This window comes from Hemicordylus capensis, chromosome 1, assembly GCF_027244095.1.
Source record: "Hemicordylus capensis ecotype Gifberg chromosome 1, rHemCap1.1.pri, whole genome shotgun sequence".
NCBI lineage: Eukaryota > Metazoa > Chordata > Lepidosauria > Squamata > Cordylidae > Hemicordylus > Hemicordylus capensis.
In genome coordinates this window covers 315,618,136-315,643,904 of record NC_069657.1, presented here as the reverse complement: position 1 = coordinate 315,643,904, position 25,769 = coordinate 315,618,136, and the positions used below count along the sequence as shown (strand labels likewise).

The 25,769-nt window shown below is 42.3% G+C and overlaps 1 protein-coding gene across 1 annotated transcript in view; it reads right to left on the bottom strand.

Moving 5' to 3' along the window:
• The window catches only part of SPACA1 (sperm acrosome associated 1), a 56,892-nt gene that overhangs the window by 24,177 nt on the left and 6,946 nt on the right, over positions 1-25,769 (bottom strand). Inside the window, exons 3-5 of the mRNA XM_053283725.1 lie at positions 10,750-10,851; positions 10,373-10,479; positions 7,883-8,018 (exon numbers count right to left, since the gene is read on the bottom strand). Of these exons, the coding sequence (XP_053139700.1) occupies positions 7,883-8,018; positions 10,373-10,479; positions 10,750-10,851 (345 nt within the window). The remainder of the gene's footprint in view (positions 1-7,882; positions 8,019-10,372; positions 10,480-10,749; positions 10,852-25,769) is intronic.

Sequence of the window (25,769 nt, the reverse complement as noted above, 5' to 3'; positions counted from 1 at the left end):
ATGGAAGAAGAATTACCACCAACTGAAGAAGTTGCTCAGACACAAGTGGAGGAGGTGTTGGAAATAGGGGATGCCACTGTTTCAAAATTAAAACCAGATAACCCCCCACCCTTGACTTAACCTCAAAAACCCATATGCCATTTAACAGAAAAGCAACAAGAACTAAAGCAAGTGAACCAAACAACCACCAGGGTTCGACTTCCAGCTCTAAAAACAGTTGCCAAAAAACAACTCGCTCAGGCATTAAAAGATGTCAATGCTGCACTTGCAGAAACAACAACCAAGAATTTGCAAGAAACAAACCAACTAATGTACAGTGCAGCAACAATAACAACACAAGAGCTCGGATATAAGATCAGTGGACCTGTAAAAAAATAAAGTAGTACACCACCTAAATGGAAGATTAGATTAGAAAATAAAATCACCAGGCTTAGAAAAGATGGCAGGGCCGGACTTGGGGCACTGAGAGGATGGTGGAATGTATGTGGGGAGGGGCCAGGTTTTGAGCAGAATGGGTAATTAAGGGTGGGAGTTGGGGCACAGGGGTGGGGCACACCGGGAATATGCCTTGTTGCCCTAAAGGCAGTCTGAGCCTACTTCTCACGACCAATCGGAAGAAGAGGAGGTGATGCTCTCTGGACAGAGAGAGGGGGAAAGGTGAGCCGGGCTGCTGGCTCGGGGAGAGCTTAGCGAGCACAGCAGGGCGCACCAGGCAAGGCGAGCCAGTCCGAGCTTGTCAGATGCTAGTAAATTGAAAGATATGAAAGACAAGAAGCTGAAGAATGAAAACAACAAACAGTATCTGATCCAAAAATACCACCTAGATTCAAGGAAAATTAGATAAGTCCTGGAAATAACAAAGCAGCAAATAACAACAGTCTCAAAGAAGATTAGCAGATACAAAGCCAGAATTACACCACACAGGCAGACCCTCCAATTCCAGTCGAATCAGAGACGTTTCTACCAAAACACTGAAGGAGAAACTGCAAGAAACGTAGAAACACCATATAAAGAAGAAACAGTGAGATTCTGGGGAAAATCATGCGACAATCCAATAGATTATAATAAAAAAGCAGGCTGGATAAAAGAGGTCAAAGAATGTAACCAACAACTGTAAGATCTAATAATAATACCAGAATTAATAAGTGAAAGAGCAAAGAAAATTAAAAATTGGACTGCACCAAGTGACGATGAACTGCATGGCTTTTGGCTTAAACACCTAACAAGCCTTCATAAACTACTATCAAAACAGTTCAATCACATTTTGCAAGAAGGTGATATTGAAGAATAGCTGGCTGACAACTGGGAAAACTCATCTCATAATGAAAGACCCAGCAAAAGGTGCAGTTCCAAGTAATTACAGACCGATAACCTGCCTGCCAACCATGTTCAAATTATTAACTGGAATAATTATTTATTTATAATTTATTTCTTACATTTATATCCTGTTCTTCCTCCGAGGAGCCCAGAGCAGTGTACTACATACTTGAGTTTCTTCACACAACAACCCTGTGAACTAGGTTAGGCTGAGAGAGAAGTGACTGGCACAGGGTCACCCTGCTAGTATCATGGCTGAATGGGGATTTGAACTGGGGTCTCCCTGGTCCTCGTCCAGCACTCTAAGCACTACACCATGCTGAATAATAGCAGATGAAGTAATGCAACACATTAACCAATAAGCAGCTTCCAGCTGAATAGAAAGGAAACTGTCCAAAAACCAGAGGCACAAAAGACCCGCTGCTGATTGACAAAATGATTTTAGGAAATTGCAAGAGAAGAAAAACAAATCTAAGTACTGCATGGATTAACTACAAAAAGGCCTTCGACTCATTGCCTCACACATGGATACTAAAATGTTTAGAAACAACTGGTGTCATCAAAAACATTCAGATATTTATAAAAAAAGCAACGAGCATGTGGAGTACACAGTTAATCAATGGCGAGACACTTGGATAGGTTAGCATTAAATGAGGTATTATCCAAGGGGACTCACTATCCCCTCTGTTGTTTGTAATCGCCATGACTCCACTTCCACAAATACTAAACAAAACAGGCCTCGGATACCAAACATCTAAAACATCCAGTAAAATCAACCATCTGCTGTAAATGGACGATCTGAAGCTGTATGGAAAGTCCCAGTCAGAAATCAAATCACTGATAAACACTGTCCGTATATTCAGTAGCGATATAGCAATGGAGTTTGGACTAGACAGGTGTGCTGCATTAATAATGAACAGAGGAAAAATAAGAAAAACAGAAGGAATAGAACTGCCCAATGGAAGCAAGATCAATAACCTGGAAGAGAAAGAACATTACAAATACTTGGGCATTCTCCAGGCTGATAACATTGCACACACTGAAGTTAAAAGAAAAATTGGAAGTGAATACATCAGGAGAGTTAGAAAAATCCTCAAGTCTAAACACAATGGCGGGAACACCATACAAGCCATAAACACCTGGGCTATACCTGTTATCAGATACACTGCAGGAATAATAGACTGGACCCAGACAGAGCTAGAGATGCTAGATCGTAAGACCAGGAAAATCATGACCATCAATCATGCTCTGCACCCCTGCAGTGATGTAGATAGGCTATACCTCCCTCGCAGCTCAGGTGGAAGAGGAATGCTGCAAGTCCATCAAACAGTAGAGGAGGAGAAAAGAGGCCTTGAAGAATATATCAAGGACAGTGAAGAAGATGCACTTCAAATGGTCAATAACGAGAAACTATTCAACACCAATGAAACAAAGCAGGCCTACAAGAAAGAACAAGTCAAGAACCGAGCAGAAAAATGGAGAAATAAGCCATTGCATGGTCAATATTTGCACAATCATCATCATGTTTATTTGCGGTCATAGATCAAAATTTAAAGCATACATAATGATAAACATATAATATAATAATAATATATTCAATGATCCAATATTATCTCTTCCTGATCAGCAGTTTCCAATTTGCATAATCTGGTTTACCATCTGTTGTCTAACATTCTTAGCTGCCTCACAGAACTTAGCAGCTTTAATTGTTACTTCCTCCTTCTGATCTGAGAGCAGATAATTGATGTAGAATACATCTGTATGACCTGGGAAATCAGCCAGTAATGGGGAAATATAACGAGATCATAAGTCCCTATAAAAGAGGCAGCGGAGTAGAATATGAAAAATAGACTCCTGTTCTCCAGAACTGCAAGGGCATAATCTCTGCTCTTTTGGTATCCCTTTAAATTTACCTTCTAGTTCAGCTGAAGGTAGCACATCAAATCTGGCCAGTATAAACATCCTGCGATACTTAGTAATCGTAATCTTATCCAAGTAATTCGCAGGTTTAGTATTATACATTTGTAATTCCAGAAAAACTTCTTTATACATTAGAGATCGATCAATCTGCATTTCCATATCATAGATCCGCTGCTTTAGTATCAGTCTTGCATGGGAGAAACCCATTTTTAATAGAACGTCTGGACTAAAGCCATATAAACTTATTTGACGGGATATTGACAGCTTCCATCTAGAATTAAAATTATCAGTAAGAATTAGGTGAACAAGGCCTGTAGAGAAAAAAGACAACCTTAACCAATAGCTCAGAATGGAAAACCACATCTGGGTTTCCATCTTAGGCATACCAGTTTCCACCCTCAATATTACATTGGGAACACATCTAGGAATCTGTGAAATAGATCTCAAAAACTTTGTCTGAACTACCTCTAAAGGTATGCAGTTAGTATAAGGGCCCAACTGTGACCCATAGAGAAACTGGGGGCAGGCTTTAGCCATAAATAACTTAAGAGCAGTGGTACAAATTGAGCCCCATCTTGAAGAAAATATGATTGAATGGCCAATGCCGATTTACGTGCATTTGGGGTAACATATTGCAGATGTGCTTGGCATTTCGTGGAGGCCTGGAAAACAACCTCTAGATATTTAAAGGTCTTAACCTGTTCTAATTTATGTCCAGCCAAGGACCAGTTCAAGGTCTTTGGGTGCTTAGCAAAGGCCAGAATTTTGGTCTTGCTATAATTGATTTCAAGAGCATATTCGTGGCATAAGATAGCCAGAGAGCGAAGTGCTCTACAGAGCACAACAAGTCAAGAACCGAGCAGAAAAATGGAAAAATAAGCCATTGCATGGTCAATATATGCACAATATAAATGGAAAATCAAACATCACCAAGACCTGGCAATGGCTTAAGAATGGCAACTTGAAGAAAGAAAAAGAGGGTTTAATACTGGCTGCACAAGAACAGGCACTAAGAACAAATGCAGTAAGAGCAAAAGTCAAAAAATCCACAACAAACAGCAAGTGACGCCTTTGTAAAGAAGCAGATGAAACAGTGGACCACCTAATCAGCTGTTGTAAAAAGATTGCACAGACTGACTACAAACCAAGGCATGACAAGGTAGCAGGGATGATACACTGGAACATCTGCAAAAAATACAAGCTACCTGCAGCCAAAAGATTGGTGGGAGCATAAAATGGAAAAAGTTGTCGAAAATGAAGATGCAAAAATATTATGGGATTTCTGACTACAAACAGACAAACATCTGCCACACAATACACCATATAACTGTAGTCGAGAAGAAAGAAGAACAAGTTAAAATAACCAACATAGCAATACCAGGGGATAGCAGAATAGGAAAAAAAAGTAATAGAACAAACAACAAAATACAAAGATCTACAAATTGAAATTGAAAAGCTGTGGCAGAAGAAGACCAAAATAATCCCAGTAGTAAGTGGTGCCCTAGGTGCAATTCCAAAACACCTTGAAGAGCACCTCAACACCATAGGGGCCACAGAAATCACCATCAGCTAATTACAAAAAGCAACTTTACTGGGAACAGCCTATATTCAACAACAATATCTATAATAACAACAACTATACTGATAATAAAATTCATCCATCCCAGGTCCTTGGGAAGGATTCTATGTCTGGATAAAACAAACCAGTCAATAACACCTGTCTTACTATGTAAACAAGAAATAATAATGTAAACAAGAAATAATAATAATAATAATAATAATAATTATTATTATTATTATTAAAGAAATAGTAATAATTAAATTAAATTAAATTAATTAGTAATAATTAAAGAAAAAGAAATAGAAAAAATCACAAGATACAAAGATCTATCTACAAATTGAAATTGAAAGGCTGTGGCAGAAAAAGACCCAAATAATCCCAGTGGTAATTGGCGCCCTGGGTGCAGTCCCAAAAGATCTTGAAGAGCACCTCAACACCATAGGGGCCACAGAAATCACCACCAGCCAATTACAAAACACAGCTTTACTGGGAACAGCCTATATTCTGCGACAATATCTATAACAATTGACAATAAAATTCAGCCATCCCAGGTCCTTGGGAAGGACTCGATGTCTGGATAAAACAAACCAGTCAATAACACCTGTCAGACTGTAGTAAACAAGATAATAATAATAAATCAAAATAAACAACTTTATTTGTTAGCTACCCCATAACAAATTGTTCTCTGTCATATTGGGCAGGGGTCAAGAGGACACATGGTAAGGTGAACCACCCCAAACAGCTTGTCCACATCCTCAGGCGTCACAAATTGAAACTGATCCAGTCTAACCACACAAGATATGCTGATTGACACATCCATAATGGACTCTGCAGTAACTGTAGTATCCGCTGCTCGAATATGAGATATTTTATCCACAAAATACTCATTAAAAATATCACAGTGGGTAACTGGTGGTTCCAAATTCAGGTTCAAGGGAGAAGGGGCATGTAGTAGATCTCTCACAATTCTAGAGTACTCCACTGGACATAAGCTTGAGGATACAGTGAGGGCAGAAAAGCACTGCATCTTTGCTACACGTATTGCAGAACATAGGTCCAATGATCCTCCTCTTTCATGGGCCTTGGGTGGCAGCAGGTCTGGCCTTGCTTACACACAGCCCCCTAATCCTAGAACACTATCCATCAACAGCAAACTATATAACACAGCCACAAAAGCAGGAACTGGACCCACAAACCCAATGCCAACTCTGTCCTCATAACTAACTACTCAGGTAACACCATTGCAAGTCCCAGTGTCCCTCTTCCAAAGTGACAAGCAGTGCCCTTCTGCTCTCGGCATAGGACAAACAGGTCAGCCTCTTTCTTCTACTCAAAGAACGGACAGACACAAATCGTACACGGGAAAAGGCAACATTCAGAAAACAATGGGAGAACATTTCAATCTTCCAAGACACTGTTCTGCAGATCTTAAAGTGACAGTTCTTAAGAAGAACTACTTCAAAGGAGGACTAGAACAAAAATCTGTTTGCATGTATAACAGGGCTTGATACTATTAGCCTAGGCTTGAATGAAGAGAAAGGGTTTTTTAAAAATCTCATTAGAGAATTAATCAACTTAGCATTGCTAGGAAGTCATTATCACCAGTCACTGATTTGCTATAGAGTTTATATTGTATACTTTTTGAGCTAGCCCTGTAATTAAGTCCCCAAAATACAGCTGCCCACAAACAATTATATTTGCCTGCTTTAGAGAGGGGGCTTAGTGACCAGGCTTCCCATTTCTTTTTCTTAATTGTTTTTGCCTTGCCTTTTCAGATAGTGGCACATTCACAATGCTTGAAGCCCTAATAGTGCTCCCAGTGGCTGACTGCTACAATGAGGCAGGAAACGACCCTATGACATGACGCTGAGTTATCTCGTGCCTCTTTCTAGAGTAAAAATGATGGCAGCTAGCAGGCGCTGCCACTGAAAGTGCTTTCGGTGCATCAGGTGCTGCTGAATCTGTGAGTGCCCATAAAGGTGTGGAGAAGAGAAGAGAAAGAGAGACCACTTGTCACTCTGTGGATATAAAGTCCAAGTCACCAGTGGCAACCAGGCAACTGGCTGGGACAATACTGTTTTATGCTTGTCACTAGAGCAGGCCTCTTGCATTTCCACGTGCATTTGACTGTGCTGGGTTCTTCCTCTGTTCCCAAGTGTGTATGTGTATGTACATATGTGTGTATGTGTGTGTGGGCCAGTGTTTCAGCAGCACCAAAGCTGAGTAATCTGTATCTTTGTGCAGGTACTGCACACTTCTGGGGTGTGTGGCAGAGGGGATGTGCTTGGAGGAACTACTTCTCCCATCACCAGCCATGCACACCTCCCAGTGCACCCCACACCCAGTCCTAGCCATTAGCGGGGTAGTACAGGGCTCAGCTTCCTATAAATGATCCCCACTCCATACTGGAAGCACACAGTATTGTGCAGAGACAGCCATGCTGCAAGCAGCCACCTCTGCATGTTACCTGACAAAAATGAAGATTATCTGGTTTTGGCACTAATGCGCGCATGCGCGCACGCGCGCGCACACACACACACACACACCTGCCTACTGAGGATTATACTTCATCATGCATGATGAAGGGGGCTGTAATTCGTGAAAGTCTATACTGAAATAAATTGATTGTTTTTTTAAGGCACTACAAGAGTTGTTAGGGAGCAAAGCTGGTTCTGTGGTAGTGTGCATGAATAGCCGCCTTTGCTAAGCAAGGTCCATCTTGGTTTGCATTTGGATGGGTGACAACATATGAGTGCAATAAGATATTCCACTTAGGAGATAGGGCCATAGCTCAATGGAAGAGCATCTTCATGCTTGCTTGCAGAGGGTCCCGGGTTCAGTCCCTGACATATCCAGGTAAGGCTGGCAGAGACTCCCACCTGAAAGGTTGGAGAGTCACTTCCAGACAGTGAAGCCAATACTGAGCTAGATGGACCAATGGTCTGACTTGGTATAAGGCAGCTTCCTGTGTTCCTATGAGTCTACTATATTTGTTGCTACAGATTAGAAGAGCTACCCCAGGAAAGAAGATTTACTTAACATAAACAAGGTCTGACAAATATTTATGAACTACAATGAACTTACCAGCTGCTGTATACACTGTATATTTTACAGATGCAACTAATTCTTCATTTTCTCTTGTATCGCACTGGAATGCAACCGGGTGAGTATCCCTGTGTACCTCCAGAATAGCTGAATCATTAGGAAGAATGAGTGATTGCTATCAATTCAAAGGTGACAAAAAAGACAAAATTGGATTATCTCATAATGAGGAATGAACTATGCCAAAATCTTGTGATAATTTGGAGTGGGTTTTTTTTTTTTTTAACTTCATTGCATAGGGATGTGCGTTTCGTTTCGGATACAAAATGTTTTGTGCACAAAACAGGCCGTTTCGGCTGTTTTGTAGCCAAAACAGAACACCCAATGCTCAAAACAGAAAATTTTGTAGCCAAAACAAAATGTCCCTGTTTCGGCTACAAAATGTTTTGTTGTTTCGGCTGTTTTGGAACTCCATTTTGCAATTGCAAAAAGTCTTTCTCCTTCAGTCTCCGTTTTGATTTTTGACATCTGTTTGAATTTCCAGCCCTTCCAGCCCGCAAATTGGCCAGCGAAAGCATGGGCTGATCTGCTGGCAATTGCCTCCTTATTCCTTTTAAGCAAATTTAAGGGTAAATTTTACCCTCATTGGCTAGTGGGGCAGTGTGCATTTACCCTCATTGCCCAGTGGGGTAGTGTGCATTTCATTGTTGTTGTTTCACACTGTTGTGTATAGATCAATTGCATTTTGGGCGGGAGGGATGTGGATGTGCATGACCTTTGGAAATCTGCCTGATTTTTTCCAAAGCTCTGCCGTTGTTAATGTGTGATGTTGATGTTATTTGGGGTGGATTCGGGGAAGAAAGGGGGCTTTGGGGGCAGAAGAGTGGTTCAGGTGGTAGTGCCCCAATGGGTGCCTGCTGCCACCCAGATTCCAAAGGAATTGGGAAAAGGGCTGATTTTTAAAGAATTTCTGAAGTTGACATATCTTTGGGGCAGATTCGGGGCAGAAAGGGGGCCCGAGGGGCAAAACAGTGGGTTGGTGGCAGTGCCCCAAGGGGTGCCTGCCACTTGCCCTATTCCAAAAGAATATGGCAAAGGGCTGATTTCTTAGGAATTGTTGAAGTTTACGCTTCTTTATGGTTCCCCCCCCGGGGAATAAAAGAGGTTTCAGAAGACCCATAACTCCATCTGGGGGGCACTGGGGTAGCCGGGAGCGAGTGGCAGTGTAGTGCACACAGGGTGCCAACCACCCCCATGCGTTGCTAACCCATGGGGTGCTGGGTTCTGTTGTTTCTGAGGTGTTCTGAGTGTAGATTCTCTGGTAGCATATGAGATTTTCAATGACAAATCATGAATGCACTCTCACATGCTACCAGAGAATCTGAATCTACACTCAAACATCTCAGAAACAACAGAACCCAGTACCCCATGGGTTAGCAACCTATGTGCTCTACACCACCACTTGCTCTGGGCCACCCTGGTGCCCCCCAAGTGCAGTTATGGGGCAGGAATTATGGAGGTCCATCATTCCCTATGGGGAAGAACTTTACAGATGCGCAAACTCCATTACATCTTTAAAAATCAGCCCTCTGCCCAATTCCTTTGAAATAATTCTGGCAGCTTCCTTGCCCCCACTGGGCACTACCACCCACCCTACTCTACTCTGGGCCACCCCTTTCCCCCCCAACTTGTAGCTACACTTTTGCTGAAACCTCCATTCTTCCCTATGGGAAAAATCCTATACTTCAAAAAATTCACCAAAAATCAGCCCTTTGCCCAATTCCTCTGAAATTTGGGTGGTAGTTTCCACCCATTGGGCAATACCACCCCCACCCACTAGTTTTTCCCTGGGGCCATTTTTCAAAATCCAAAACATTTCGGATTTGGATTTTGCGATTTCAAACAAAGAACAAAATTGGGGTGTTTTGGATTTGGGCCAAAAACAAAACAGAAAAAAAACCCAAAACACACAACCCTAGGCCCCTTGCGATTTTCTAAACCATAACTCTTCTGAAATGTCCATCTGTACAGTTTCCCCTCCACCCTCAGACCTTTAGTGAGGATGGACCACAAACACCTGGCATCTTTCATGATTGTTCTCTTCCACATTTTATTCAAATATGTTCAAAGGGAAGACTACTTTTACGCTCAGAATTTATTTTAATTTAATAAGAAAGGCTGGTGTTCTGGAAAGGCATGAAGTAAAATGGCAAATATACTGTTCTAGGAACAGTCAGAAAGCAATAGCTATTTTACGGTTTGTCATTCCTTCTTCTTCCATACTCTCCTTGGTCAATATGCTGGGAATTGTAAAGCCCAGAGCAAGGTGAAGGAAGGAAGACTTCCTCTGCTTCCAGCATGGGAGAAGAAATTTGGTGTTTACTGGGTGGGGAGAGAGCTTCAACTTCTAATGAAACAGGATGAGGGGTGGTAGGGAGAGAGAATGTTGTCTCAGAATTTATTTAGAATTGTTAGAAATCTAACTAATTCATTAACTACAAATACTGTACAGAATGGAAAGAAATGACTCACCTGGTCTGGAATCAACATTTTCCAAATATACGTAAATCGATTTTCTGGAGGTACATAAATACAAGGAATCTTCACACTTTCAAGACTTTCAGAAATTGGTTTCCCCCCTGGAGAAGGCAATGTTAATAGTTACGTTGTGCCGATACTGAGGGCTATTGTAGCCATAGACTATAAGTTTAGACATTCTGATATAATTTAGGGTAATTATATATTGCCTAGGATTTGAAACTGCTTCAAGTAATCTATAATCTAAAAAGGAGCTTAAAAGCATGGTACTTTTGCCCTGCCTCAGACTAAAACACATGCGATTAAGGAAATAAGACTAGTATTTACAGAAACTAACAAGGAAATATTGTGTATCACTGAGTTCTACTTACATCCACAATCTGATGGTCCTCTGCACTCCTCAACACGAACAATACATTTTGTTTCACCTCCAGGGCATCCATTGGTTAATATAACTTCTCGAATGCCTATGCCTTTGGTCAAAACATAAAAAAGTAAAATTATATGTCTATAATTAAATTTCAACTTCCAACGCTTACTTTGTTCTTCCCCTCTTTAGGCTGGATGCTCTTCTAGTGTACTTTTTGAAATGAAGAGAAACAGATCCCATTTAAGGCCTTCATCAAAGCAATTTCCTTTCTGTAGCAAACATTTGACAAGAGCCACCTATTTGTGCCTGACACCATTGCCTAAGTGCCTGAAAATCGCTCTAGGCCTAAGCCTCATCATTCCATAATGTAAAAATCATTCTTAACACTCTCCTTTTAGAAGAATTTAATATGCACTTTCATTTTATGCACGGTTAAAAACAAACAAGTTAATTAAAATTTAAATATCAACGCTAGCTTGCAGCCTTTGTGAACCTGGCCTTTCAAAGCCTCCACCATCTGGTGCCTGGAGCAGTTTTGCTCTGATGAGCTCATTCCAATCAGGTGCTGAGCATTCTTCTTACTGATACCAATGGAAAATTACAGTGCTTAACACCTCACAGGATCTAAGAATTTCAGAAAGTATGTAATACTCTTGGATGGTTAAGGAAGACTTTGGATATCACATTTGTTTCACCTTGTAAGCAACCTTTGCAGGATAAATAGGTTGGCTGACATGTTTCACAGTGTAATGAGAACAGAGCAAGAGCTCTGCACTCACAGAGAGGCTGCTTCAGAACTCAGCTAATGGCTTGTCTCACAGCTGAGCATACACAGAAGAGGAAGCAATTTTCACTGCTCTTACCTCCTTCTAAAAGTTCTTTTTGGCTTTCAGAAATCAGTCTCTGAGGGCTGCCCAACCATCAGACACATATTTATGGAAGCCAGGAAAATACTTTTAGAGGGAGAGGAGAGCAGTGAAAATCACTCCCCTCTCGGCTGTGGTACAAACTGGCTATGGGGCAGGCTGAGCCCCACAGCAGTAGGGATGTGCATGGAACCAGCGATGGCCATTTCAAGGGTGAGGAGTACCTTTAAAGAGCAGGGAGGGTGCTCTAACATGGCCCCACCACATTTCCTTCCTGGCGAAACACGGTGGGGGTAAGAGCATTCTCCTGACTCCTTAAAGGTAACACCCCGCCGTTGAACCGCCTTCAAACCAGTTCAGAGGTCTGTAAAAGGGCCTCCAAACTGGTTTGTGTGCATCCCTACACAGCAGCCTCCTGCTACAGGTGAAGGTCTGAATAAAACACAGAAATTTTTTGGAAAAATGGAAAAATTGGATCATGAAATATTTTATTTTGGAATGCGGAATAAAATGTTTAAGAAAAGGTGTTCAGATATATTCCTATAAGAAAAGGTGTTCTGGCCTTTACTCTCCCAAGCTTCTTGCTTGCTTCAAATTCCCAAATCTGCACTAATAGGATGTGGGAAAAACTGGTCCCAGTTTGGAAATATCACACTAGAATCAAGACATAAACTAACATGTGGAAAGGTAGAGAGGTTTGTCTCAATCCAGGCAGTCCTCCAGTTTTCAGGTCCATGAGGATGGAAAAATGAAGGCTCAGAAGCAGAAACTGCTGATAATGAGACTGATTAGACAAAGTTTCATGTGGCAAAAAAATGTATTAGATAAGTCAGGGGGGGTTTCTCTTTTTCTGAAAGTGAATGTTTTCTGTATTTTCTTGATACTGGAGGAGACTAAATCCAGAATACATAACTGTCCTGGTTTTACTGTGATGTTAATAGTGGCTTAGATACAGCACAGCACTCCACTGATTCAAGAGCTGGACACATGCATTCTTTCTGTGCACCCCAAACTGCGTCCTTGCTTGTACCAGTCTCCATGGCTTCCAAGAATTGTGTCATCACTGCAGCAATAATGCAATCATCACTAGTGACGGAGCTTCTGCATGCTTGGTAGAGGTGAGGCTGAGGTTTGGGGATGTACGGAACACATGCACCCACTTTTGGACTGGTGGGGTGCTGCAATGAATGCAAGCCAGCTTGTTCTATTTTCAGCATTATTATTATTTTTTGCCTGCTTCTCACAAATAGTCAAAAACTAAGAGATGTTGGATTCCTTGGAGTTCAACAGATTGTAATCCATTTGTAACAAAAATTAAATACTATTTAAAAGTAAATTAAATTACTACGTTTATTTTATTTGTATTACTATTTAATTTATATACCACGTTTCATTAAAATATAAAATATGAAAATTTACAGTATCATCAAAATGCACAATTAAAACAATACACAAATGAACAAATATTAGATTTAAATATAAAATACAAAATCTCCATTTAAAAGTTTAAAACAGTAAAGCACAAAACCCAAAGCAGCAACAGCGAAAAACAGTTCTCTCATATCAAAACAACAGCAAAACACAATTCTCTCATATAAAAGACATTCTCTCATACAAAAGCCTGGGTGAAGAGTCACATCTTTACTTGTTTCCTAAAAACTATGATGGAGACCGAGGAGTGGATTTCAGCTGGGAGAGCCTTCTAAAGCCTGAGGGCAATGACCAAGAAGGCCCTATCCTGTGTGCCTGACAGCCGAGCCTCCCTTATCATTGGCATGTGGAGCAGAGCCCACTCCAATCAACTTGTCAAGTGGGTAGAAACCCTTAGGAGCAGGAGGTCCTTCAGAAATCCAGAGCCCAAACCATTAAGGGCTTTAAAGTTCAAAACCAGTACCTTGAATTGGACCCGAAAACAAACTGCTAGCCAGTGCAGCTCTTTCAGAATGGATGTGATATGTCCCAACCGGCCGTTCCAGATAAATTCCTAGCTATAGCATTTTGCACTAGTTGTCGTTTCTGAATATTCTTCAAGGGCAGCCCCACGTAGAGCGTGTTACAGTAATCCATCTGTGATGTGACTAAGTTGTGGGCAACTGTAGCCACATCTGCCTTCTCAAGAAAGGGAGGAAGCTGGCACACTAGCCAAAGCTGTGCTAAGGCACTTCTGGCCACCACCTCCACCTCAGCATCGAAAAGCAGACATGGGTCCAGCAGTACCCCCAAGCTGTGCACTTGCTCTTTCAAGGGGTATGCAACCCCCTCCAGAACCGCTCGAATCCCTTTGTCCTGACTGGCTCTCCTATTGACAAATGTAATACCTACATTTGTATTTATTGTCTGAATAAACTATTATTCTACAAGTAACATACCAAAAATGATCAATGTTATGAGCAAAGCAGGTTATACATAATAAAGAAACAAAATGACTTCAGATCTGTAAAGAGTGCTTTTAAAAAGTATTGCATATATTTCCATTTTCCCCCAAATTTCTCTCCCCCCACCCCGCCAATGGTGGGGGATGGGGTTTTATTCATGGCTTCAAAATTTCTGGAATTTTACGTCTCTACTCTCTGCAAGGGTGCAACTCTTGGAGAGTAACTGGCCCTATATACCCCCAGCACAGTACCTCCAGTGACTGTTGCTGCTGTCTATCTTATGTTTCTTTTATATTGTGAGCCCTTTGGGGACAGGGATCAATCTTATTTATTTATTTATGCTCTGTGTAAACCGCCCTGAGCCATTTTTGGAGGGGTGGTATAGAAATTGAATTAATAACAATAGCAATAACAATAATAATATCCCTTGCAGAGAGTAGAGATGTACAATTCCAGAAATTTTGAAGCCATGAATCCTCTCTAATAAAACGCTTGGTGTCCATCCGTGGACGGACACCAAGCGTGCGTTCGTGCCTGCCTGTTCTGGGCATGTGCGCAGCGCATGCCCAGAACAGAGCAAGGGAGGCACAAAGAGCAGGACCCGGAGACCATCTTGGGCGGCCAGAAACGGCCGCCCCAAAGAAGCCGGCTATGCGGCGGCGGGGGAAACTGGCCGAGGCGGTGGCAAAGCCGCCACCTCAGCCAGAGGACGCGGCGCGGCTCAGGCGGCGGCAGGTGCGGGGCTGGAGCCTGCCGGAGCTGCTGAGGCGGCAGGAGAGGCTGCTGGCAGACCGGTGAGGAGGACAGAGAGGGAGCGGCGGGTGAGGGGCCGCCCTGGGAGTCGGGAGCAGCGCTAGAGAGACCTCGACGCCCGCCTCCAGCCCTGACTGCGGCTGAGTGCGACGGGATTAGCCCACGGAGTAGGGTGGGCCGAGGCGCGGGCGGCTGCCTGAGTGTGGAGCTCCCATGTGCAGAGAGAGTCTACCTCAGCCTGCCTCCGGACGGAATCCCTCGCAAACAGCCCATTGCCGTCTCCCGCCGGGCCAGGCGAGACAGCAGGGAGAGCTCGGAGAAGCGCCCTTCCTCTGCCCCCTCGCCCCGCAACGGAAGCGAGCGCCGCGGGTCTGTGCCTCCCCCTCCTCCTCGCCGCTGAGGGGAGCTTCTTCCTCCTCCCCGAGACGGGGAGTGGCTGGAGGCCTGACTAAATAAGAGGTGTTCTCGGGAGGAGAAGGGAGGAGGAGGATACTAGCACCCCCCACACACTAGAGCCCATTATATAAACGGGCTGAAACTACTAGTAAATAATAATAATAATAATATCCCCCAGTGAGGCACTACCTTGGCATGGTTGTGGGGCTTGCGTGCTCTGAGGAAGGTGAGAGCTATGCCAGAGGTCCAACCATACTGGACAAGTCTCACCAGAGGAGCCAGACGAAGAGTGCCTCTCCAATTAACAATATGCGGAGAAGTAACTTTAATAAATCTATACCGAATCAGTCATCGCCCGGGTCAACAAGGACCACGCCAGGTGCTAGAGTCCCTGGACTTTTGGTGGCAAGTGGGCTACAGGACTCAGGATCCTCAGCTGAGCAACCAGGCCTGGAGACTGCAGGGTTACTGAAAGAAATATCGCTTATCTGGAAAAAATATACGAAAAACGCTAACAAGGAAATAATGATTTGCTATTAAATGTCTAGTCCAACTAGAAGAGGTTATTTTAAAAGAATGTACCAAATTTGGAAAGAAAAGCATCCAGATACAGAAATAACAGAACCAGACCAGAGAAGATTCATAATAAGAAATAAAGTATTCACAGAAATTTATTTTATTTATTTATTTATTTATTTATTTAGTTTCTATACCGCCCTTCCAAAAATGGCTCAGGGCGGTTTACACAGAGAAATAATAAATAAATCAGATGGATCCCTGTCCCCAAAGGGTTCACAGTCTAAAAAGGAACATAAGACAGACACCAGCAACAGTCACTGGAGGTACTGTGCCGGGGGTGGATAGGGCCAGTTACTCTCCCCCTGCTAAATAAAGAGAATCACCACGTTAAAAGGTGCCTCTTTGCCAAGTTGGCAAGGAATTGGAAGAACTGAAAAGTTCAAGTTGAGCTGGAAGAACTGCAACGAGCAACACAGGCTCAAGATATGGAAGAAGAATTCCCACCAACTGAAGAAGTTGCTCAGGCGCAAGTGGAGGAGGTGTTGGAAATAGAGGATGCCACTGCTGCTGAACTGTTTCAAAATCGAAACCAGGCAACCTCCCTTTTGCCTTCACCTCAAAAACTGGAATGCCATTTAACAGAAAAGCAACAAGAACTAAAGTAAAAAATAACTGAGTACATGAACCAAACAACCACCAGGGTTCGACTTCCAGCTGTAAAAACAGTTGCCAAAAAACTTGCTCAGGCATTAAAAGATGTCAATGCTGCACTTGCAGAAATAACAACCAAGAATTTGCAAGAAACAAACCAACTAATGTACAGTGCAGCAACAATAACAACACAAGAGCTCGGATATAAGATCAGTGGACCTGTAAAAAAAGAAAGTAGTACATCACCGAAATGGAAGATTAGATTAGAAAATAAAATCGCCAGGCTTAGATCAGATGCTAGTAAATTGAAAGATATGAAAGACAAGAAGCTGAGGAATTGAAACACAGTATCTGATCCAAAAATACCACCTAGATTAAAGGAAAAGTAGAGACGTCCTGGAAATAATAAAGCAGCAAATAACAGCAGTCTCCAAGAAGATTAGCAGATACGAAGCCAGAATTACACAACACAGGCAGAATCTCCAATTCCAGTCAAATCAGAGACGTTTCTACCAAAGCATAGAAGGAGAAACTGCAAGAAACGTAGAAACACCAAATAAAGAAGGAACAGTGCAATTCTGGGGGAAATTATGGGACAATCCAACAGATTATAATAAAAAAGCAGGCTGGGTGAAAGAGGTCAAAAAATGTAACCAACAAATGTAAGATCTAATAATAACACCAGAATTAATAAGTGAAAGAGCAAAGAACATTAAAAATTGGACTGTACCAGGTGATGATAAACTGCATGGTTTTTGGCTTAAACACCTAACAAGCCTGCATAAACAACTATCAAAACAGTTCAATCACATTTTGCAAGGAGGTGATATTGAACAATGGCTGGCTGACAACTGGGAAAATTCATCTCATAATGAAAGACCCAGCAAAAGGTGCAGTTCCAGGTAATTATAGACCGATAACCTGCCTGCCAGCCATGTTAAAATCATTAACTGGAATAACAGCAAAATGAAGTGATGCAACACTTATTAACTAACAAACAGCTTCCAGTTGAACAGAAAGGAAATTGCCCGAACACCAGAGGCACAAAAGATCCGCTGCAGATTGACAAAATGATTTTAGAAAACTTCAAGAGAAGAAAAACAAATCTAAGTGTTGCATGGATTGACTACAAGAAAGCCTTCGACTCATTGCCTCACAAATGGATTCTAAAATGTTTAGAAACTGGTATCAGCAAAAATATTCAGATATTTATTTATTTATTAAAGCAACGAGCATGTGGAGTACACAGTTAACAATCAATGGCGAGACACTTGGATAGTTTAGCATTAGAAGAGGTATTTTCCAAGGGGACTCACTATCCCCTCTGTTGTTTGTAATCGCCATGACTCCACTTCCACAAGTACTAAACAAAACAGGCCTCGGATACCAAATATCTAAAACATCCAGTAAAATCAACCATCTGCTGTACATGGACGATCTGAAGCTGTATGGAAAGTCCCAATCAGAAATCGAATCACTGCTAAACACTGTCCATATATTCAGTAGCGATATAGCAATGGAGTTTGGACTAGACAAGAATGCTGCATTAATAATAAGATTATTAATAATAAGATATTAATAATAATAAGAGGGAAAATAAGAAAAACAGAAGGAATAGAACTGCCCATTGGAAGCAACATCAAGAACCTGGAAGAGAAAGAACATTACAAATAGTTGGGCATTCTCCAGGCTGATAAGCTTGCACACACTGAAGTTAAAAGAAAAATTGGAAGTGAATACATCAGGAGAGTTAGAAAAATCCTCAAGTCTAAACACAATGGCGGGAACACCATACAAACCATAAACACCTGGGCTATACCTGTTATCAGATACACTACAGGAATAATAGACTGGACCTAGGCAGAGCTAGAGACGCTAGATCATAAGACCAGGAAAATCATGACCATCAATCATGCTCTGCACCCCCGCAGTGATGTAGATAGGCTATACCTCCTTCGCAGCTCAGGTGGAAGAGGAATGCTGCAAGTCCATCAAACAGTAGAGGAGGAGAAAAGAGGCCTTGAAGAATATATCAAGGACAGTGAAGAAGATGCACTTCAAATGGTCAATAACGGGAAACTATTCAACACCAATGAAACAAAGCAGGCCTACAAGAAAGAACAAGTCAAGAACTGAGCAGAAAAATGGAAAAATAAGCCACCTCATGGTCAATATTTGCACAATACAAGTGGAAAATCAAACATCACCAAGAGCTCGCAATGGCTTAAGAATGGCGACTTGAAGAAAGAAACAGAGGGTTTAATACTGGCTGCACAAGAACAGACTCACTAAGAACAAATGCAATAAGAGCCAAAGTCGAAAAATCAACAACAAACAGCAAGTGCCGCCTTTGTAAAGAAGCAGATGAAACAGTGGACCACCTAATCAGCTGTTGTAAAAAGATTGCACAGACTGACTACGAACAAAGGCATGCCAAGGTAGCAGGGATGATACACTGGAACATCTGCAAAAAATACAAGCTACCTGTAGCCAAAAATTGATGGGAGCATAAAATGGAAAAAGTTTTTGAAAATGAAGATGCAAAAATATTATGGGACTTCCAACTACAAACAGACAAACATCTGCCACATAATACACCAGATATAACTGTAGTCGAGAAGAAAGAAAAACAAGTCAAAATAATCAACATAGCAATACCAGGGGATAGCAGAATAGAAGAAAAAGAAATAGAAAAAAATCACAAAATACAAAGATCTACAAATTGAAATTGAAAGGCTGTGGCAGAAAAAGACCAAAATAATCCCAGTGGTAATTGGCACCCTAGGTGCAATTCAAAAAGACCTTGAAGAGCACCTCAACACCATAGGGGCCACAGAAATCACTGTCAGCCAATTACAAAAAGCAACTTTACTGGGATCAGCCTATATTCTGCGACGATATCTATAATAACAGCAACAACATTGATAATAAAATTCAGCCATCCCAGGTCCTTGGGAAGTACTTGATGTCTGGATAAAACAAACCAGTCAATAACACCTGTCTGTGTAAACAAGAAATAATAATCAAAGAGATGTGCACATCTGGCGGTATAAAAAAAATGATAAATAAATACACAAAATAAATAGATTAAAACTTTTTGAGGCTGTTCTGATTCTGCTGTGTCATTCTGGAATAATCAAATGTTAATGAAATCAACTACTATAGCAGTTCTAGGTTATCCAAATTTTCCTAATGTCTCCCAGGCCGTGAGAGTAAAAGAGATGGCACAGTACAACCCTCACCCATCTCATAGTTCATATTTACTTAGAAGCAAGTCCTTGAAGTTCAAGGGCACTTTCTTCCTAGTATATAGCACTTTGTATAGTACAATACTTTGAGGATAACTACCTAAGGAAAACAGAGATACTCAAATGATTCAAATTACACACAGAATCCTGAATCTTACTACCAAGCTATGCATTACATTAAATGCATAGTTTCATGCTGCATTTTAAAAAACGTTAAATGGCATCTGTGGGAGAAGCAACCTGGATGGACCGCAGCACATAGGAAGGGGAGCAACTAACCCTTTCCCTCTGCACCATGATGGACCTGGTGAAAATTACACAGCTGTAGCTTTGATGAGCCCCAGAAAGGAAACTTCTCCTTCCTTTCTGCTTAAATATCCCTCCCCATTTGCTGCAGTCCTCAATCCTGATCCCTCCCCCGTGGGTGCTATTTAACTTAAGAAAAACAAACATGAAAAGCCAAACTACACATTTAACGTAACACGTAGTTTGGCCCTCAGACAACAGCATCCATTTAGGAACTTCATGTTATGTTCAAAAACACAAACATATCCAACACAAATGCTGTGCTTCTTTGTTTTTCTCTTTTTCTTCTGCCAAACACTGTACCCAGCTCATTCAAATGGCATAGGATGCGAGGGAGGAGAGAATAGTATGCTTAGTCCCAGTAAATACTGAGTAGATTGTCATCCGTTATAGAAATATTTTGTTTACTGAACACTACAGGAATGGAGAGGAGAGAATTTGAAAAAAGAAAGAAAACCTCCTGTGACCTAGAGATAAACAGAACAAAGTCTATTTGAATACTGAATTAATCCCTATGCATATGATAAATATTTTATGGTGAGGTGTTTTGAATTTTTAAATGCTTATAGTGTAACCTGATGGATTTTGTAATATTTTTAGGCAACATGTAAGTCATGAAACATTACTTCAGTTGACAGAGGGAAGCAGCAACACTTACTGGAACTGTCACAAAATAAGGATCATGCTCAACTACTGAGAATGTCTCATTTCAAAGATGCAGAAAACAGAGGTGTATATAGCAATGAACTGACACTTTTATTAAAGACATTCCTCTTGCTTCGGAGATCTGTGGAATTTTCTTTCAACCCACAAAAATGGTATAGAAAAGTTATTATTTAAAAAGGAGGGCATGAACACAAATCTAGAGTCACCAAAGGTATGAAAAAAGGAAGAGATAACTGAAACACACCGTGGTCATTCACATAGTCAAAAACTGTGTTCTACTTGGGTTGGAGCTGTGTGTGCTCCAAATTTTCAGTTGTGTGGAAGCAAGGTAGGACGGAAACCTAGGTAAAAGTGGCTGTGTGGAAGGAAGGTAGGAGGAAAACCTGGGTAACTTTTCCTCCTACCTTACTTCCACACAATCACTTCTATCCAGGTTTCCCTCTTACCTTGCTTCCATACAATCGAAAATTGGGAGGACACACCTCTCCCAAACCCGGGTAGAACACAGTTTTTGATTGCATGAATGACTTCATCCTCTTTTACAATGGTGAGTGTGTGGGGTGGGTGATAATAGGGGCTTTGCATGGGTGGGGGGAGATGCTGTGCTCCTGGTCTCTCCACATGTTCACGTTTAGTGCATTCATGGGAATCACATTCATAACATCATAGCACCATAACACCAGTTTTTGTTTGCTGATTGGCCTTTTTTGTTCCCATTGGTTTCAGTGGGAGAACCTCCTCAATTTCTGTGCTCACATCATTGAGGATTTCCAGGCAATTCTCATTAATTTTTAGGAATTTGAAGACTCCTCCAAAGGAGTACACCTACCGAATTTCAGAAAGATAGTAGCAAGAGGAACTGTTTTAAAGGTCATTGAAATAATTGCACATAGTAAAAGAACCTCACTAATTTCAATAGAGGAACCAGTTCTAGTTCTCCTCCCATAACTTTGTGATTTTACAATTTGCTCACCCCCCTCCCAAACAATCAGTCATAACCAAATATGTAAGTGGGGGAGGGATAGATTAGGAGGAATGCTAGGGATTTTTTTCTGTGGGGGAGGAATATTGCACTTGCTTTGCAAGTAATAATCTCTAAAGCAGTGTTTCTCAGCCACCGGTCCATGGACTGGTACTGGTCCGTGAGGTGTTGAGGGCCGGTCCATGCTGGTCCATGAGGAATTAATCCCACCACCACCATCAAACAATTTCGAGCCAGTGAGGGCCACTGCTGCTGGGAGCTCTCTGGAGCTCATTTCTAGGCAGGCAGCCCTTGCTGCTGGGATAACGTACGCTTCAAGGAAGTTAAATGAGTATTATCCCAGCAGCGAAGGCTGGCTGCCTTTAAATGAGCTCTGGAGAACTTCCAGCAATGGCACCCCCACTCAAAATTGTTTTGGGGTGCCTGGAGGTGGGGGCAAGGGGGTGACCCCTTTATTAACTGCTGGTCCGGGAAACTGTGCACAAAGAATGTACTGGTCCATAAATCTACTGGTCCAAGTTACCCCTGCTAACTTGGCAAAGAGGCACCTTTTAACGTGGTGATTCTCTTTATTTAGCAGGGGGAAAGTAACTGGCCCTATCCACCCACAGCACAGTACCTCCAGTGACTGTTGCTGGTGTCTATCTGATGTATCTTTTTAGATTGTGAGCCCTTTGGGGACAGGGTTCCATCTTATTTGTTTGTTATTTCTCCGTGTAAACCGCCCCCAGCCATTTTTGGTAGGGCACTATAGAAATCGAATGAATGAATGAATGACTCCAAAAACATTGAGAAACACTGCTCTAAAGAAACCAAGTTGATGGTAGCCCTCAACTATGTAAAAAGAAACACTAGGGCCTTTTGGGAAGCAAGGCAAGCAGCACAAACAGTAAAGTGCACAAGCCCCCCACATCCTTGGAAAGATAAACACTTGGTGTGGGCTGTGTGGTGGATCAGTTGAAGGTCGTTCATTGAAGTCCTTCATGTAATGCTAAGCTATACATATCCCCATACATGCTGAGAAAAGTACACAAAATTGGGGTGGTGGAAATTGGGGTGGTGGATACTGGAGTAGAAAAGCAAAGATAAGTCTTACCTGGAAGTTATTCTAACTGCAATATCACTAATTCAGAATAATATGAGGCTATATGGAAGACTCATGGAGTTCAGATCAGCAGAAATTAAAATCAAATAAAAACAAAATACTCAAATTCTGGGAGACTTAGAAAAGCAATGCTGGAATTAAAAATCATAAACAGAAATGAAAATACTTGGAGTTTTTTGGGGTTGGGGGCGGGGGTTGCATGAGGCATAAAATCTGCAGACCATAAACAGACTGAGATTCACAGTTATGGAATGAAAATGCAAAACGGAATATTTAAATATCAGGAAACAAAACACTGAGCACTATCTGCAACACTGGTCTAGGAGAGGAGAGCTGGTCTTGTGGTAGCAAGCATAACTTGTCCCCTTAGCTAAGCAGGCTCTGCCCTGGTTGGATATGAATGGGAGACTAGAAGTGTAGGCACTGTAAGATATTCCCCTCAGGGGATGGAGCCACTCTGGGAAGAGCAGAAGTTTTCAAGTTCCTTCCCTGGCTTTTCCAAGATAGGGCTGAGAGAGATTCCTGCCTGCAAGCTTAGAGAAGCCGCTGCCAGTCTGTGAAGACAATACTGAGCTAGATGACTCAGTATATGGCAGCTTCCTATATTCCTATGTTCCTAAACTTTTATCTCCCCTCCCAGTTGTGATCTAACCCAACTGGATGAAATGTAAAGAGCATGTGTGGTCCCTTTGTTTTATTCTCCTTAACATGTATTTTGGCAAGAATGTGTGAATATAACAATAAAGACTTAACATCGGGGGGTGGGCAAACCTGGCCTGGCAGCTGTTGCTGAACTACACAACTCGTATCCTCCCCAGCCACAAAATTGTGGCAGGGGATGATGAGAGTTGTAGTTCAACAACAGCAACCTGGCCAGGTTTGCACACCCCTGCTTTACACTGTTAATTTCCCCACGGTTCAATCTTCCCCTTCCCTCCATGACTGTGGCAGGAACAGGAATGACAACAGAGGCTAAGAAAATGCAGCAGATCCAATCAGACTCTAAGCCTGATCATTGTTCTCTCAAGACTGGTTCAGGACCATGGGGCTTGGGGGGATGCCAAACAGAATGAAAGGGCTCTTGCTCATTACATTTACCATTCATCCCAAAACGATCTCCTTAGATGATACTGTCCTTCTAAGTGTGTCACCACTGCCAATGACTCTTAATCTTGACTTCTACCTCGGACCTCCATTCACCTCTTCTCCCTGACCCCAGCTTCTTTCTTCCACTCCCATCCTGAAGACTGTAGGGGAAGAATGGCAGTTCAGTCCCCAAATAGCAAAGCACAACCAGTTTGGTGAGAAAGCAGCAAAGCAAGAGGTCTTGAGACAGTTCTTTAGTATTGAAGACCTGGGAGGATTGATTTAGAAGTTACAAAAGGATTAAAAAACGGTGAGCTTAAGGCTGAAACGGGAGAGAGGCTAAACAAACAGCCATTTCTGGAGAGACAAAATGGAGACTAACACTAGAAGAACAAACTGGGGAGGAGTCCACTTTTATCCATGACCCTACCCCTCCCCCATGGTCCCTATGAGATATTGCAGCTGAGAGCTTTGTTGGAGTCCTAGCTCCAACAAAGACTGCCCAACAAAGACTGTGTAAAGCGTTGATGTTTTTTAAAAAGTATTTTAATTGGTTTTAAATGGTTTTAATTGTTTTTGAATTGTTTTTATATTGTTTTTAGCATTGTGTGTTTTTATGCATTTTTAAAAGTTGTTGTACACTGCCCAGAGCCTCTGGATGGGGCAGTTTATAAATGTGATAGATAGATAGATAGATAGATAGATAGATAGATAGATAGATAGATAGATAGATAGATAACTCCAGCTGCCTAACTTGCTGGGTAAAGTAGAAAGTAGAAAAAGGTCTTATTGGTGGAAGAGGCACCAAATAATGGCAGGCATCCAGAATTGTGCTGCATTAGAATAAAAAATAAAGATGCGCACAGGCAAGGTCATGTATCTGAGCAGATGCTCAGCATTGCACAATCTCTTGCACCCTTGGTCTGCTTGCACAAGTCTTGTGCTTGCACAACCAGGATAGTGAATAACCCTGCAACATATATAGACTGAGGAAGAGGTTTCACAGCAGGAGGCACACCAGAGGTTATGCATCTTGTTGCATCAGCACAACTCTAGTCTGCAACACAAGCTGCTGATTTATGCTAGTGCAAAATGTTTCCACTAGTTCAGCATTAGTCTGGATGTCAGCCAATGTTTTTAAATGGCTCCAAAGTGAGCCAGTCTACCAGAATCAGAGGCTGAAGAAGAAGGCTGTATTAGATTTGGAGAAGATAAATAGTAAGATAGAGAGGCTCTTTTCACTAATCGTGAGAGGAAGAGCCTCTAGGGGGTTCGTGGGGAGAGCGGGCTTAGCCCACTCTCCTCACACACGAGTAGCAGTCTGCTCTGGGCAGCCGCAGTGGCTGCCCACACGACTGCTGGCTCTGTCACAGAGCCGGTGGGGGCTGGGGAGTTTGGGGGCCACGTGGCCCCCAGAAGCTCCAGCATGCCCTGCAAGAGCGCGCAGGGCATGCTGGAGAGACCCCTGAGCCGGGAGGTTGCTTTTCAACCTGTTCACATAATTAACAATCCAGCCCTGTGATTTAAGGGTTAGCCTTAGGACATTACTGAGGTTGTTCTTAGGCACAGCCAAGACCGGGCTTGGCTGTGCGTGAGAACCTCAGCAGCAAACCCACCAAAGAGACCCACCTGTTAACCCAAGTTAAGGGCACGAGCGTGCCCTTAACCCAAGCTAAATGATCATGTGTTGGTGCCACATGCACTGCGCAGCACCAACACAGCATCAGCCTCCCAGCCAGTGCCGGGGGATCCCCAAAATGCACCACACATTCACACAGTGCATTATGGGATTTCTGGGGACCAGGATGACATGTCCTGATCCCCAACCCTCTGTGCTGCCGAGGGCGGCTTGTGTCTGTCTGGGCGTGCCATCTGCCTGCCCATCATGAACCCAAATATTGTCTGTGGAAGAGAGAAGTTTTAGCAGCCTTCCTCCCTGTGCGCCCGCAAGCCCTTCTCACTGATAGTGAGAAAGGGCCCACTATCTCTTAGTCCTGGTCAGTAAAAATGGGAATAATAGTGACTCACCTGACGGGAAAAATAATATTAAAAGAGTAAAGTTATTTAT